We start from the raw sequence: 17,482 nt of genomic DNA, 5'->3' as shown, positions 1-17,482 counted from the left end.
CCACTCCCACCAGACCAACAACCACTCCCACCAGACCAACAACCACTCCCACCAGACCAACAACCACCCCCACCAGACCAACAACCACCACCAGACCATCAACCACCACCAGACCATCAACCACCAGACCAACAACCACCCCCACCAGACCAACAACCACCACCACCAGACCAACAACCACCACCACCAGACCAACAACCACCCCCACCAGACCATCAACCACCACCACCAGACCAACAACCACCACCACCAGACCATCAACCACCACCAGACCAACAACCACCACCACCAGACCATCAACCACCACCAAACCAACAACCACCACCAGACCAACAACCACCCCCACCAGACCAACAACCACCCCCACCAGACCAACAACCACCCCCACCAGACCAACAACCACCCCCACCAGAACAACAACCACAACCACCAGACCAACAACCACCCCCACCAGACCAACAACCACCCCCACCAGACCAACAACCACCACCACCAGACCAACAACCACTCCCACCAGACCAACAACCACCCCCACCAGACCAACAACCACTCCCACCACCACCAGACCATCAACCATCAACCACCACCACCAGACCAACAATAACCACCACCAGACCATCAACCACCACCACCACCAGACCAACAACCACTCCCACCAGACCAACAACCACCCCCACCAGACCAACAAACACTCCCACCAGACCAACAACCACCCGCACCAGACCAACAACCACCACCACCAGACCATCAACCACCACCACCAGACCAACAACAACCACCACCAGACTATCAACCACCACCACCAGACCAACAACCACCCCCACCAGACCAACAACCACCCCCAGCAGACCAACAACCACCCCCACCAGACCAACAACCACCCCCACCAGACCAACAACCACCACCACCAGACCAACAACCACCCCCACCAGACCAACAACCACCCCCACCAGACCAACAACCACCCCCACCAGACCAACAACCACCCCCACCAGACCAACAACCACCACCACCAGACCAACAACCACCCCCACCAGACCAACAACCACCCCCACCAGACCAACAACCACCCCCACCAGACCAACAACCACCCCCACCAGACCAACAACCACTCCCACCAGACCAACAACCACCCCCACCAGACCAACAACCACCACCAGACCATCAACCACCACCACAAGACCAACAACCACCCCCACCAGACCAACAACCACCACCACCAGACCAACAACCACCCCCACCAGACCATCAACCACCACCACCAGACCAACAACCACCACCACCAGACCAACAACCACCACCAGACCAACAACCACCACCAGACCAACAACCACCACCAGACCAACAACCACCCCCACCAGACCAACAACCACCCCCACCAGACCAACAACCACCCCCACCAGACCAACAACCACCCCCACCAGACCAACAACCACCACCAGACCATCAACCACCACCAGACCATCAACCACCACCACAAGACCAACAACCACCCCCACCAGACCAACAACCACCACCACCAGACCAACAACCACCACCACCAGACCAACAACCACCCCCACCAGACCATCAACCACCACCACCAGACCAACAACCACCACCACCAGACCATCAACCACCACCAGACCAACAACCACCACCAGACCATCAACCACCACCACCAGACCATCAACCACCACCACCAGACCAACAACCACCACCACCAGACCATCAACCACCACCAGACCAACAACCACCACCAGACCATCAACCACCACCACCAGACCATCAACCACCACCACCAGACCATCAACCACCACCACCAGACCATCAACCACCACCACCAGACCAACAACCACCACCACCAGACCATCAACCACCACCAGACCAACAACCACCACCAGACCAACAACCACCACCAGACCATCAACCACCACCACCAGACCATCAACCACCACCACCAGACCAACAACCACCCCCACCAGACCAACAACCACCCCCACCAGACCAACAACCACCACCAGACCAACAACCACCACCAGACCATCAACCACCACCACCAGACCATCAACCACCACCACCAGACCATCAACCACCACCACCAGACACAACCACCACCAGACCAACAACCACCACCACCAGACCATCAACCACCACCAGACCAACAACCACCACCAGACCAACAACCACCCCCACCAGACCAACAACCACCCCCACCAGACCAACAACCACCACCAGACCATCAACCACCACCACCAGACCAACAACCACCACCACCAGACCAACAACCACCACCAGACCAACAACCACCACCAGACCATCAACCACCACCAGACCATCAACCACCACCACCAGACCAACAACCACCACCAGACCATCAACCACCACCAGACCAACCACCACCACCAGACCAACCACCACCACCAGACCAACAACCACCACCACCAGACCATCAACCACCACCAGACCAACAACCACCACCACCAGACCAACAACCACCACCACCAGACCAACAACCACCACCACCAGACCAACAACCACCACCACCAGACCAACAACAACCACCACCAGACCAACAACCACCACCAGACCAACAACCACCACCACCAGACCAACAACCACCACCACCAGACCAACAACCATCACCACCAGACCAACAACCACCACCAGACCAACAACCACCACCACCAGACCAACAACCACCACCAGACCAACAACCACCACCACCAGACCAACAACCACCACCACCAGACCAACAACCACCACCACCAGACCAACAACCACCACCAGACCAACAACCACCACCACCAGACCAACAACCACCACCAGACCAACAACTACCACCACCAGACCAACAACCACCCCCACCAGACCAACAACCACCACCAGACCAACCACCTCCACCACCACCAGACCAACAACCACCACCAGACCAACAACCACCACCAGACCATCAACCACCACCAAACCAACAACCACCACCACCAAACCAACAACCACCACCACCAGACCAACAACCACCACCAGACCATCAACCACCACCAGACCATCAACCACCACCAGACCATCAACCACCACCAGACCAACAACCACCACCAGACCAACAACCACCACCAGACCATCAACCACCACCACCAGACCAACAACCACCACCACCAGACCAACAACCACCCCCACCAGACCAACAACCACCCCCACCAGACCAACAACCACCCCCACCAGACCAACAACCACCCCCACCAGACCAACAACCACCCCCACCAGACCAACAACCACCCCCACCAGACCAACAACCACCCCCACCAGACCAACAACCACCCCCACCAGACCAACAACCACCACCACCAGACCAACAACCACCACCACCAGACCAACAACCACCCCCACCAGACCAACAACCACCCCCACCAGACCATCAACCACCACCAGACCAACAACCACCACCAGACCATCAACCACCACCACCAGACCATCAACCACCACCCCCAGACCATCAACCACCACCACCAGACCATCAACCATCACCACCAGACCAACAACCACCACCACCAGACCATCAACCACCACCAGACCAACAACCACCACCAGACCATCAACCACCACCAGACCATCAACCACCACCACCAGACCATCAACCACCACCACCAGACCATCAACCACCACCACCAGACCAACAACCACCCCCACCAGACCAACAACCACCCCCACCAGACCAACAACCACCCCCACCAGACCAACAACCACCCCCACCAGACCAACAACCACCACCAGACCAACAACCACCACCAGACCATCAACCACCACCACCAGACCATCAACCACCACCACCAGACCATCAACCACCACCACCAGACACAACCACCACCAGACCAACAACCACCACCACCAGACCAACAACCACCACCAGACCAACAACCACCACCAGACCAACAACCACCCCCACCAGACCAACAACCACCCCCACCAGACCAACAACCACCCCCACCAGACCAACAACCACCCCCACCAGACCAACAACCACCACCACCAGACCATCAACCACCACCACCAGACCAACAACAACCACCAGACCAACAACCACCACCACCAGACCATCAACCACCACCAGACCAACAACCACCACCAGCCCAACAACCACCACCACCAGAGCAACAACCACCCCCACCAGACCAACAACCACCCCCACCAGACCAACAACCACCCCCACCAGACCAACAACCACCCCCACCAGACCAACAACCACCCCCACCAGACCAACAACCACCCCCACCAGACCAACAACCACCCCCACCAGACCAACAACCACCCCCACCAGACCAACAACCACCCCCACCAGACCAACAACCACCCCCACCAGACCAACAACCACCACCAGACCATCAACCACCACCAGACCATCAACCACCACCACAAGACCAACAACCACCACCACAAGACCAACAACCACCCCCACCAGACCAACAACCACCACCACCAGACCAACAACCACCACCACCAGACCAACAACCACCCCCACCAGACCATCAACCACCACCACCAGACCAACAACCACCACCACCAGACCATCAACCACCACCAGACCAACAACCACCACCAGACCAACAACCACCACCAGACCATCAACCACCACCACCAGACCATCAACCACCACCACCAGACCAACAACCACCACCACCAGACCATCAACCACCACCAGACCAACAACCACCACCAGACCATCAACCACCACCAGCAGACCATCAACCACCACCACCAGACCATCAACCACCACCAGACCAACAACCACCACCAGACCATCAACCACCACCACCAGACCATCAACCACCACCACCAGACCAACAACCACCCCCACCAGACCAACAACCACCCCCACCAGACCAACAACCACCACCAGACCAACAACCACCACCAGACCATCAACCACCACCACCAGACCATCAACCACCACCACCAGACCATCAACCACCACCACCAGACACAACCACCACCAGACCAACAACCACCACCACCAGACCATCAACCACCACCAGACCAACAACCACCACCAGACCAACAACCACCCCCACCAGACCAACAACCACCACCAGACCATCAACCACCACCACCAGACCAACAACCACCACCAGACCAACAACCACCACCAGACCATCAACCACCACCAGACCATCAACCACCACCACCAGACCAACAACCACCACCAGACCATCAACCACCACCAGACCAACAACCACCACCACCAGACCATCAACCACCACCAGACCAACAACCACCACCACCAGACCAACAACCACCACCACCAGACCAACAACCACCACCACCAGACCAACAACCACCACCACCAGACCAACAACCACCACCACCAGACCAACAACCACCACCACCAGACCAACAACCACCACCACCAGACCAACAACCACCACCACCAGACCAACAACCACCACCACCAGACCAACAACTACCCCCACCAGACCAACAACCACCCCCACCAGACCAACAACCACCCCCACCAGACCAACAACCACCACCACCAGACCAACAACCACCACCACCAGACCAACAACCATCACCACCAGACCAACAACCACCACCACCAGACCAACAACCACCACCAGACCAACAACCACCACCACCAGACCAACAACCACCACCACCAGACCAACAACCACCACCACCAGACCAACAACCACCACCAGACCAACAACAACCACCACCAGACCAACAACTACCACCACCAGACCAACAACCACCCCCACCAGACCAACAACCACCACCAGACCAACCACCTCCACCACCACCAGACCAACCACCACCACCAGACCAACAACCACCACCAGACCAACAACCACCACCAGACCATCAACCACCACCAGACCATCAACCACCACCAAACCAACAACCACCACCAGACCAACAACCACCACCAGACCAACAACCACCACCAGACCAACAACCACCACCAGACCATCAACCACCACCACCAGACCAACAACCACCACCAGACCAACAACCACCACCATACCCTCAACCACCACCACCAGACCAACAACCACCACCACCAGACCAACAACCACCACCACCAGACCAACAACCACCACCACCAGACCAACAACCATCACCACCAGACCAACAACCACCACCAGACCAACAACCACCACCAGACCAACCACCTCCACCAGACCAACAACCACCACCAGACCAACAACCACCACCAGACCAACCACCTCCACCAGACCAACAACCACCACCAGACCAACAACCACCACCAGACCAACAACCACCACCACCAGACCAACAACCACCACCAGACCAACAACCACCACCAGACCAACAACCACCACTGAAGCAACAAAAGTTCCTCTTACCAGCACTGGGAATAATAAGCAATGAGAGTTGGTAGTTTATCGAAGCGGTTGTCTGAGGCTTCGAGGGAGTAGGCTGTGCCGTCGTTGTGGACCTCGATGAGGTAGTGCTGGATATCCGGCCCCTTGTCCGGCGGCAGCCTCACGCTCAGCGCCCGTGTGTCCGGCTTGCTGCTCTGACGAACGATGAAGTTCTGGAAAAAAACATACTAATTAAATACTAATAACGGTCACCTAGACAGGTATTTCAGATCAGTAGCAGCAAGGGGCGTATGGAACGAACAAAGCATTGGTTAGTTCTTGTGTACACAGGAACACATTACACTGTAAATTGAGGATAATTTCAATCTGGATGTCTTTTAAGAGACGATACGGTATTCATAAACAACATTTTGTACAAAGGTATTCTATGTGAATTGAGCCGAGATCAAATTTAACAAATCAATACAGGTTGCCATGGAACATTTTGCGCTCTACTTTGAGATAATTTAACAAACTTTATATTTGTTAGATTAATACAAATCCCACTGCTCCACACAGGCCAGATTCACGAAGCAGTTACACAAGTACTGAGGAACATGTACATCTTTCTTCAATCTTTAACGGCTTTGATTACATTTATTAAACAATTTACGAGCATGAAAACTTCCCAATAAACTGTTGTTATTGTTATAAACAGCCTCCCGGTGCTTCGGAGCTCATTAACTGTTTAATAATCGTAAACAAAACCGCCAAAGATTGAGAAAAGATGTACGGGTTCGTAAGTGCTTGTGTAACTGCTTGTGAATCTGGTTCCGGTAAATGTATCAATGTGGTAACTAGAGGAGGAGGAGGAGCCCCTGGCGCCAGCACCTACCCCCTTGAACAAATCTTGAACTTGAACAAAGTGAACGTACCCCTTCATCCTTGCCCTGCAGGAGGTGGACGGCCCCTGAGCGCTGCAGGTCCGGCTGGAACCATATAGGACTGGTCTTCACCAGGCGTTCCTCCAGCAGGATCTGACACGGCTCACACTCCGACCCATCACCACTCCCAGTCTGAAGCACAACCTTCTTTTAACATAGCATGTCCGCCTCGCTAAACATACAATACATATATATACACGTGTATATTATATATATACATATATACAGTATTCATATAATGTATATGTGCAGAACAACCAGTGACAAAATGAAAGGTAAACAGTTTTTTTTTGCAACATGTTAGTTATTTGCCCTTTGTCACAGTTATAGATACATGACCCTGGTTAATTATTGGGTCAAAAATAATTAGAGCATCGTTATCATAATTATAGACGCAGCATTAACATTTATCTTTAAAACAATACATTATCAACTTAAGCCTTCTGATGGAAACAAATTACATTGCTGAAAAAGGGTATAGAACTAATCACATGTCAAATATTGTACGTGTGCGTGCGGGCGTGTGTGGTTGAATGCGTGCGTGTGTGGTAGTGTGCGTGCGCGTGTGTATATACCTGCATGCATGCATGCAGAAACTACCACACAAAATGACAACACAACCCATGCAAACATGCCATTGAAAAGAATGGAAAAAATACTACAATCTATATAGATGACTAACAATACCAGCCAAACAAAATACAATGTCATACAATACCAGCCAAACACAATACAAAGTCACACAAAACAGAATACAATGTCATACAATATTACAAGATTGTCAATTTCTCGACAAATGTTCTCTGATCCACGTTCGAAACAATCCTACCGTTTTTAGCATATCTAATGAGGAACTCTGAGAATTCAGAAAAACAGTGGGCAATCAGATACCAAAACAGAGGGCAATCAGATACCAAAACAGAGGGCAATCAGATACCAAAACAGAGGGCAATCAGATACCAACAGGTCACACGAGAGACCTAAAGATCGCCAATCATAACTCTGGCAACTTGGGCTCCTCGTTAACCAAACACTCCGCCAACTTCTTGAGGAACAACGTGACAGGCTCACACTTCACTCATAAACGTGTCACGTAGAGTGTGAGTAGTGTATCCAATTGGCTTGTTTGATCTACTGACGCATGTGGCTGATGATGATGATGACACTGATGCCTAATGTAGGAGTGTGACACAGTGCCACAGGTAGAGGTGTGACAGTGCCACAGGTAGGTGTGACAGTGCCACATGTAGAGTGGGGGACGTTCTGGTGACAATTCCATCTGCCAGGTTGCAAGACCAAACTCTACCATCACCATTTGTTGATTATTTTCTCCAGAACTCGCCATAAATTTCTCTATAAATTCATAGGAACGAATTATTTATTAAATACCACACTAGGGTGTGAGGGGGGGGAGGGGAGTAGTGCCATCAAGATGCCACAATACAGTGCTTAACCATGGATCACTGTGAATGACCCGGGTACATGGTGTGACGCTGGTGGGGCCTCGAACCACAGTATGCACACATTCAGAGCGTCACCACGGCCGGCCAGCCCACTCTCGCAATAACAAGTAGGAAGCATCTAAGGAATCATTATACCGCCAGGGGAGGCAGTGACGTGCGTACTGGAATGGTCACTCGACCCCTATATTATAATAATAATAATAATAATAATAATAATAATAATTATATATATATATATATATACATACACACACACACACACACACACACACACACACACACACACACACACACACACACAGGGGGCCTCGTAGCCTGGTGGATAGCGCGCAGGACTCGTAATTCTGTGGCGCGGGTTCGATTCCCGCACGAGGCAGAAACAAATGGGCAAAGTTTCTTTCACCCTAAGTGCCCCTGTTACCTAGCAGTAAATAGGTACCTGGGAGTTAGTCAGCTGTCACGGGCTGCTTCCTGGGGTGTGTGTGTGTGTGGTGTGGGGGGGAGAGAAAGAAGAAGAAGAAGAAGAAAAAGAAAAAAAAAAAAAAAAAAAAAAAAAAAAAAAAAAAAAGTAGTAAGTTAGTAGTTAGTTAGTAAACAGTTGATTGACAGTTGAGAGGCGGGCCGAAAGAGCATAGCTCAACCCCCGCAAAAACACAAGTAGTAAACACACACACACCTGCAGAGAACACTGTTGTGATTACTGGCAAATCACAGACTAACCTCCCCAGCCTCCTCTGTTAAGTACCTCTCCGCCCCTTTCCAATCCTACTCTACCTCTTCCCTACCACATCCCCTCCCTTAATCATCTACCTTCCCCTCCCCTCTCCCTCATCTACCCCCCTCCCCCCGTACTCCAGCCGGCAGCCAGAGGCCACAGCAGCACGAACGTTCTATCTGGCGCTGTAATACTCGAGATTAAATTAAGATGGGGAAGAGGAGGATACCGCACGCCACGCGCCAGATTATCCTTGACAAACGACGCCCTCGTACCACCGCCTTAACACTAACACACTCCATACTGAAAGAGTGACTAGTGAGTGAGTGACGGTATCTGTCACTCACTAACACTCCTCCCCTTCGCATGTAGAGTGTAGTGTACTTTGTGTAGTTTGGTATCTTCTCCCAGCCGCCACCGCCAATTCCTGGCCTGGTGGCTCTGCTGCCCCTTCCCTCTGCTGACTTCAGAGACAATTCTATAACCAATGTTCCAAAGATGTGTAAATATTTCATTCAAAATGATCTGCTGCCAGACATCTTGGTCAATTATCCCCAGTTCACTAACTGTAGGTAGTAACTAAGTGATTGTAACCTATCCACCGCTGCCCACTGGATGGGGGGGCGGTGTGCAGGACAAACATATCAATTGTGACACTAGCTCTCCACATATGTCAGGTGCTTAATTTAGAACCTGTACTTGTGGTCGATCTCTAACCCATTGTTGATGTGACGATGTTATTTGAATTTTGTAACTAGCTCATCAAGATTGTAACTTGCTTAGCTAAATGAATTGTGGGGTTCAGTCCCCGAGCCCATTATGTGCCTCTGTAACCCTTTCCACTACCGCCCATAGGATAGGTATGGGGTGCATAATAACCCAAACTAACTCTGCTGCCTCCCCCGCCTCCCTATTTCTCCTCCTAGTTCACACCTTTACTTAACCCTTCCACTTCATTCTCTTGTATCTCTTCTTGTCCCTTTCTCTTATTCGTCGATTTCCCGTCTTTCCTACCAAGACCTCTCCCTCCCTTCTCTCCTTCCCCTTCCCTCCGTCCCCCCCCCCCTCGTCAGCTGGACCATCACCATCAATCCCAGAGGTTGTCTCTGCTGTGTAAGGGAAGCGTCTACAATATTCTCTCGTAACAGGCAGAGGGTCCTCGCCGGAGAACCTGGGGGGGGGGAGGAAAGGGAGGGGGAGAGCAAAGAGATGGGAGAACAAAGGGAGGGGGAGAAAACAGTGTGGGGGGCGAGACCAAAGGGACAGGGAGAGAGGGGGGGGGGAGGGAGGGAGGGAGGGAGGGAGGGAGGGAGGGAGGGAGAGAGAGAGACAGAGAGAGAGAGAGAGACAGAGACAGAGAGACAGAGAGACAGAGAGACAGAGAGACAGAGAGAGAGACAGAGAGAGAGACAGAGAGAGAGAGAGAGAGACAGAGAGAGAGACAGAGAGAGAGACAGAGAGAGACAGAGAGAGAGACAGAGAGAGAGACAGAGAGAGACAGAGAGAGAGAGAGAGAGAGAGAGAGAGAGAGAGAGAGAGAGAGAGAGAGAGAGAGAGAGAGAGAGAGAGAGAGAGAGAGAGAGAGAGAGAGAGAGAGAGAGAGAGAGACAGAGAGACAGAGAGAGACAGAGAGAGAGAGAGAGAGAGAGAGAGAGAGAGAGAGAGAGAGAGAGAGAGACAGAGACAGAGACAGAGACAGAGACAGAGAGAGAGAGAGAGAGAGAGAGAGAGAGAGAGAGAGAGAGAGAGAGAGAGAGAGAGAGAGAGAGAGACACACAGAGAGAGACAGAGAGACAGAGAGAGACAGACAGAGAGACAGAGAGACAGACAGAGAGAGAGAGAGAGACACACAGAGAGAGACAGAGAGACAGAGAGAGACAGACAGAGAGACAGAGAGACAGACAGAGAGAGAGAGAGAGACAGACAGAGAGAGACAGAGAGAGACAGACAGACAGAGACAGACAGACAGAGACAGACAGACAGAGACAGACAGAGACAGACAGACAGCGACAGACAGAAGTAGGTAGGGTGACAGTGGGAGGTGAGAGGACAGACAGCATGGGAGGACAGTCATCTGGACAAATGATGTGTGCCGTAGAAGGGTCCACACCCAGGAGCGCCACCCTCACCTCACTATCACTATCCCGCACATCTCAATCACAACCACAGAAACAGATCACTTCTAGCGGTGCACGTGTCGCCTCTGCAAGCAGGCAGCAAGATATAGAAGACAGCAATAAACACGATGTCCAATCATTTTGTTAACACAGTTTGGATTAATATTGGATTAATATTTGGATTAATATTTGGATTAATAATACTCTCTTTGGATTAATATTGGTTAACCAGTTTCCATTTAAGCAACATTTCCAGGTGAATATACACCCAAGACTATTTGTTACGGTGAGCCACGCACAGGAAGACATGTATGGTAACTAAGTCCTCAAATGAGTCGCAGATGTGTAGACACATGTGTAGACAGATGTGGACTACAATGCTCTCCAAGGGGATCATGCCCCATGCCAGACGTGATCAGAGGAATGGTTACTAGACTTTAACCCAACCAAGTGTAAAGTCATGAGGGTATGAACGAGAATAACAAGACCTGTACAATTAGACAAAAAGAGCTTCCTGGGACCTATATACAATGTTAGACGCACTCATCAGTATGCAGCCCCGAAAAACACATGTGGTGTGGGCCCACATGCCTAGAGAAGTAATTTCAAATGTTACTTTTTCTTTTTCCAAATCGCATCATATCACTGTTTACTGATGTCAATTTGCCCTTCCGTTCTTCCTGCTTTTAACGCGCCGAAATATATTGTGTTGGAAGCCTAAATTACGATACTGAAGAAAATCCAGCCAATTTCATCAAGTTTGACGAAACTACTTTTACTGTAAATTCTCTCAGTGATGAGCCAATCAATCATATGTCTACAGGTCGTGGAAGCCTGACCCACGGGAGTTTTATATATTGTTTCCATTTTTAAACTTTCATTTTCTCCAAAGCACAGGAGCTGGAACTTATTTTCAATAAAAATCATATTATCTGTGGCCCATTGAAAGACCCGAGTAACATCAGATTGGAGGTTTGCCGTGTCCTGTATATTGTCTACTGGCATGAAGATCCTGGTGTTGTCTGCACATGATGATACAGTGCTGTAGTTTGTATCCTTGTCCCTGTCTGATATTACGGTGAGAAAAAGTACCGGAGCAAGCACGGTACCTTGGGGGACTGAGCTATCAGTTTGGCACGAGCTAATAATCAGGAAACACACACTGACATGATGAGCATTTGTTGTTGTTGGTCTAGATTCAGCTACTGGGAACAGAAAGTTGCAAGTAGCACTCACCATATCCCGTGCTTATCTGGCACAGGAGCGGGGCTGTAACTCTGGGTATATATATGAGGAGCAGCTGGTGATGTTATCAGTACTCTTGGCGATGTCCCTGGTACAGTTGCTGACCCCCCCCCCCCCAGCTCCCTGTCTGTCACCCCCGGCGGACGGTCCGTCTCAAGCCCTCCACGGGTAAACTGTCTACCGTTACAAACGCGTTATTTTTTATTTCATACTTTCAAGTGGTGATCATGCAGGCTCTCAGAATCACTCCATAATTCCCGGGGCCTAATGTCTATACTCTCAAACCGGCAATATCAACTCTGCATCAGGGGATTTAAACAAAACCGGTTAGACAGGCATGACTTTTCATCTTACAATCGCTAACCTAACGACTCTCTAACCGACTTTCACTCGTGTAACCATTAATGCAATTTCTAGCTGGTATGACACACACCAAAGCGTCTACTTTCCCTTCATACGTAGAACGAGAATTTGAATATTTAAATAAAAAATATTGGAACATGTGTTAATTGGATACACGACTCGTGTTCTTTCAGAGGGATAACTTTACACACTCAGGCCATCAAACGCTGGACTGAAAATAATCAGGACAAAATCCTTTCACTGGGAACGACAACAGGTTATCAAAAGATAAGTATTTTAAATTAACACGTGGAAGTGATCTTGATGCTCACACAGGATTATATTGCCCTTATATCCCTTCTCTCCACACACACACCAATTGTCCTGGCCTTTCTTCAGATCATTAACACACAAACATCCACAGAGATGTCAAGAGCGCCAATATAAGCATCTAGTGAAATATTATCCAAGAAGGAGAGCTGGCCGCGGCAGAGAGGCCGGGACCCCAAGACCCAGCTAACCCTTGCGGCCTCAGGTCTCTCTAGCACCGTTCTAACAACAAAACCCTCACACAGGCAAAACAAATCCCTCTCGAATTATAATTAACTTGGGAATATTCACGTCATAGAGTTAAACGAGACTTGTGAGGCGGCAGGAAGACCTCGTACAGCTGGCCAGACCGGGGTACAACAAAAAAGGCGGGAAGTATGAGTCAGACGCCATGTTTGGAGGGTAATGATGGGTAAGTGGCTGGCGGAGACACCGGCCACCTGGTGACCATATCCGGCTCCCAGGGGCCGGCCCGGGCCAGGTCAAAGCCTGTAGGGGCACGGGGGTCAAGGTCATACCTGAAACACCAACAATTAGCAAGTTTCTAGAAGAGAGAAGTTGGTACTGCGCCACCGAAGTGATCCTTCTCTACCGTGTACTCACCTAATTGTGCTTGCGGGGGTTGAGCTCTGGCTCTTTGGTCCCGCCTCTCAACTGTCAATCAACAGGTGTACAGGTTCCTGAGCCTACTGGGCTATCATATCTACACTTCAAACTGTGTATGGAGTCAGCCTTCACCACATCACTGCCTAATGCATTCCATTTGTCAACCACTCTGACACTATAAAAGTTCTTTCTAATATCTCTGTGGCTCATTTGGGCACTCAGTTTCCACCTGTGTCCCCTAGTGCGTGTGCCCGTTGTTTTAAATAGCCTGTCTTTATTTACCCTATCAATTCCCTCGAGAATCTTGAATGTGGTGATCATGTCCCCCCCTAACTCTTCTGTCTTCCAGCGAAGTGAGGTTTAATTCCCGTAGCCTCTCCTCGTAGCTCATACCTCTCAGCTCGGGTACTAGTCTGGTGGCAAACCTTTGAACCTTTTCCAGTTTGGTCTTATCCTTGACTAGATATGGACTCCATGCTGGAGCCGCATACTCCAGGATTGGCCTGACATATGAGGTATACAAAGTTCTGAGTGATTCCTTACACAAGTTTCTGAATGCCGTTCCTATGTTGTTCGCGCGCGTGCGTGTGTGTGTGTGTGTGTGTGTACTCACCTAGTTGTACTCACCTAGTTGTGTTTGCGGGGGTTGAGCTCTGGCTCTTTGGTCCCGCCTCTCAACCGTCAATCAACAGGTGTACAGATTCCTGAGCCTATCGGGCTCTGTCATATCTACACTTGAAACTGTGTATGGAGTGAGCCTCCACCACATCACCCCCTAATGCATTCCATTTGTCAACCACTCTGACACTAAAAAAGTTCTTTCTAATATCTCTGTGGCTCATTTGGGCACTCAGTTTCCACCTGTGTCCCCTTGTGCGTGTTCCCCTTGTGTTAAATAGACTGTCTTTATCTACCCTATCAATCCCCTTCAGAATCTTGAATGTGGTGATCATGTCCCCCCTAACTCTTCTGTCTTCCAGCGAAGTGAGGTTTAATTCCCGTAGTCTCTCCTCGTAGCTCATACCTCTCAGCTCGGGTACTAGTCTGGTGGCAAACCTTTGAACCTTTTCCAGTTTAGTCTTATCCTTGACTAGATATGGACTCCATGCTGGGGCTGCATACTCCAGGATTGGCCTGACATATGTGGTATACAAAGTTCTGAATGATTCTTTACACAAGTTTCTGAATGCCGTTCGTATGTTGGCCAGCCTGGCATATGCCGCTGATGTTATCCGCTTGATATGTGCTGCAGGAGACAGGTCTGGCGTGATATCAACCCCCAAGTCTTTTTCCTTCTCTGACTCCTGAAGAATTTCCTCTCCCAAATGATACCTTGTATCTGGCCTCCTGCTCCCTACACCTATCTTCATTACATTACATTTGGTTGGGTTAAACTCTAACAACCATTTGTTCGACCATTCCTTCAGCTTGTCTAGGTCTTCTTGAAGCCTCAAACAGTCCTCTTCTGTTTTAATCCTTCTCATAATTTTAGCATCGTCCGCAAACATTGAGAGAAATGAATCGATACCCTCCGGAGATCATTTACATATATCAGAAACAAGATAGGACCGAGTACAGAGCCCTGTGGGACTCCACTGGTGACTTCACGCCAATCGGAGGTCTCACCCCTCACCGTAACTCTCTGCTTCCTATTGCTTAGATACTCCCTTATCCACTGGAGCACCTTACCAGCTACACCTGCCTGTCTCTCCAGCTTATGTACCAGCCTCTTATGCGGTACTGTGTCAAAGGCTTTCCGACAATCCAAGAAAATACAGTCCGCCCAGCCCTCTCTTTCTTGCTTAATCTGTGTCACCTGATCGTAGAATTCTATCAAGCCTGTAAGGCAAGACTTACCCTCCCTGAATCCATGTCGGCGATTTGTCACGAAGTCCCTTCTCTCCAGATGTGTTACCAGGTTTTTTCTCACGATCTTCTCCATCACCTTGCATGGTATACAAGTCAAGGACACTGGCCTGTAGTTCAGTGCCTCTTGTCTGTCGCCCTTTTTGTATATTGGGACCACATTCGCCGTCTTCCATATTTCTGGTAGGTCTCCCGTCTCTAGTGACTTACTATACACTATGGAGAGTGGCAGGCAAAGTGCCTCTGCACACTCTTTCAGTACCCATGGTGAGATCCCATCTGGACCAACAGCCTTTCTAACATCCAGATCCAGCAGGTGTCTCTTGACCTCCTCTCTCGTAATTTCGAACTCCTCCAAGGCCGCCTGGTTTACCTCCCTTTCTCCTAGCACAGTGACCTCACCCTGTTCTATTGTGAAGACCTCCTGGAACCTCTTGTTGAGTTCCTCACACACCTCTCTGTCATTCTCTGTATACCTGTCCTCGCCTGTTCTAAGTTTTAATGCCTGTTCTTTCACTGTTGTTTTCCTTCTGATGTGACTGTGGAGTAGCTTTGGTTCGGTCTTGGCTTTGTTTGCTATATCATTTTCAAAATTTTTCTCTGCTTCTCTTCTCACCCTGACGTACTCATTCCTGGTTCTCTGGTATCTCTCTCTGCTTTCTGGTGTTCTGTTATTCCGGAAGTTCCTCCACGCCTTTTTGCTCAGTTTCTTCGCTTCCATACATGCCCTATTATACCATGGATTCTTCTGTTGCTTCTCGGATTTTTCCCTTTGGGCCGGGATGAACCTGTTTACTGCCTCCTGACACTTTTGGGTAACATAGTCCATCATACCCTGTACAGACTTGTCTCTGAGGTCTGTGTCCCAAGGTATTTCACTTAGGAAACTTCTCATCTGTTCATAATTCCCCTTTCGGTATGCCAGCCTTTTGATTCCTAGTTCTTTTTGGGGGGAGATAAGTCCTAGCTCTACCATTTACTCAAAGTTCAATACACTGTGGTCACTCATTCCCAAGGGCGCTTCCATCTTAACTTCCCTTATATCCCATTCATTTAGGGTAAATATCAAATCAAGCATTGCCGGTTCATCTTCTCCTCTCATTCTTGTTGGTTCTTTGGTGTGCTGGCTTAGAAAGTTTCTTGTTGCCGCGTCCAGCAGCTTAGCTCTCCATGTTTCTGGTCCTCCATGCGGGTCTCTGTTCTTCCAATCTATCTTCCCATGGTTGAAGTCTCCCATAATTAGTAGTCCAGATCCATTCCTGCTAGCAACAGAAGCTGCTCTTTCTATTATGTTAATGGTGGCCATGTTGTTTCTATCATATTCCTGTCTAGGTCGTCTGTCATTTGGTGGTGGATTATATATGACTGCGACTATAATTTTTTTCCCTCCATTTGTTACAGTACCTGCTATGTAGTCACTGAAACCTTCGCAGCCCTGAATATCCATCTCCTCAAAATCCCAGCCTTGTCTTACCAGCAGAGCTACACCACCCCCACCTCTTCCTTCCCTCTCTTTCCTCATAACATAATAGTCCTGTGGGAACACTGCATTTGT

At 50.1% G+C, this 17,482-nt stretch overlaps 1 protein-coding gene across 3 annotated transcripts in view; it reads right to left on the bottom strand.

Annotated features, from left to right (window-relative positions):
- The window catches only part of LOC123757348 (protein sprint), a 363,737-nt gene that overhangs the window by 42,682 nt on the left and 303,573 nt on the right, over positions 1-17,482 (bottom strand). For all 3 annotated transcript variants that reach the window (XR_011229385.1, XM_069329426.1, XM_069329425.1), the window contains exons 3-4: positions 7,235-7,375; positions 6,342-6,532 (exon numbers count right to left, since the gene is read on the bottom strand). Coding sequence is in view for 2 of the 3 variants with exons in the window: in XM_069329426.1 (XP_069185527.1) it covers positions 6,342-6,532; positions 7,235-7,375 (332 nt within the window). In the remaining variant the exon portion in view is untranslated. The remainder of the gene's footprint in view (positions 1-6,341; positions 6,533-7,234; positions 7,376-17,482) is intronic.

This window comes from Procambarus clarkii, chromosome 22 (genome assembly GCF_040958095.1).
Source record: "Procambarus clarkii isolate CNS0578487 chromosome 22, FALCON_Pclarkii_2.0, whole genome shotgun sequence".
In the NCBI taxonomy this organism is placed as follows: domain Eukaryota; kingdom Metazoa; phylum Arthropoda; class Malacostraca; order Decapoda; family Cambaridae; genus Procambarus; species Procambarus clarkii.
The sequence above is the reverse complement of the archived record's forward strand: the minus strand, read 5'-3'. Positions and strand labels throughout refer to the sequence as shown.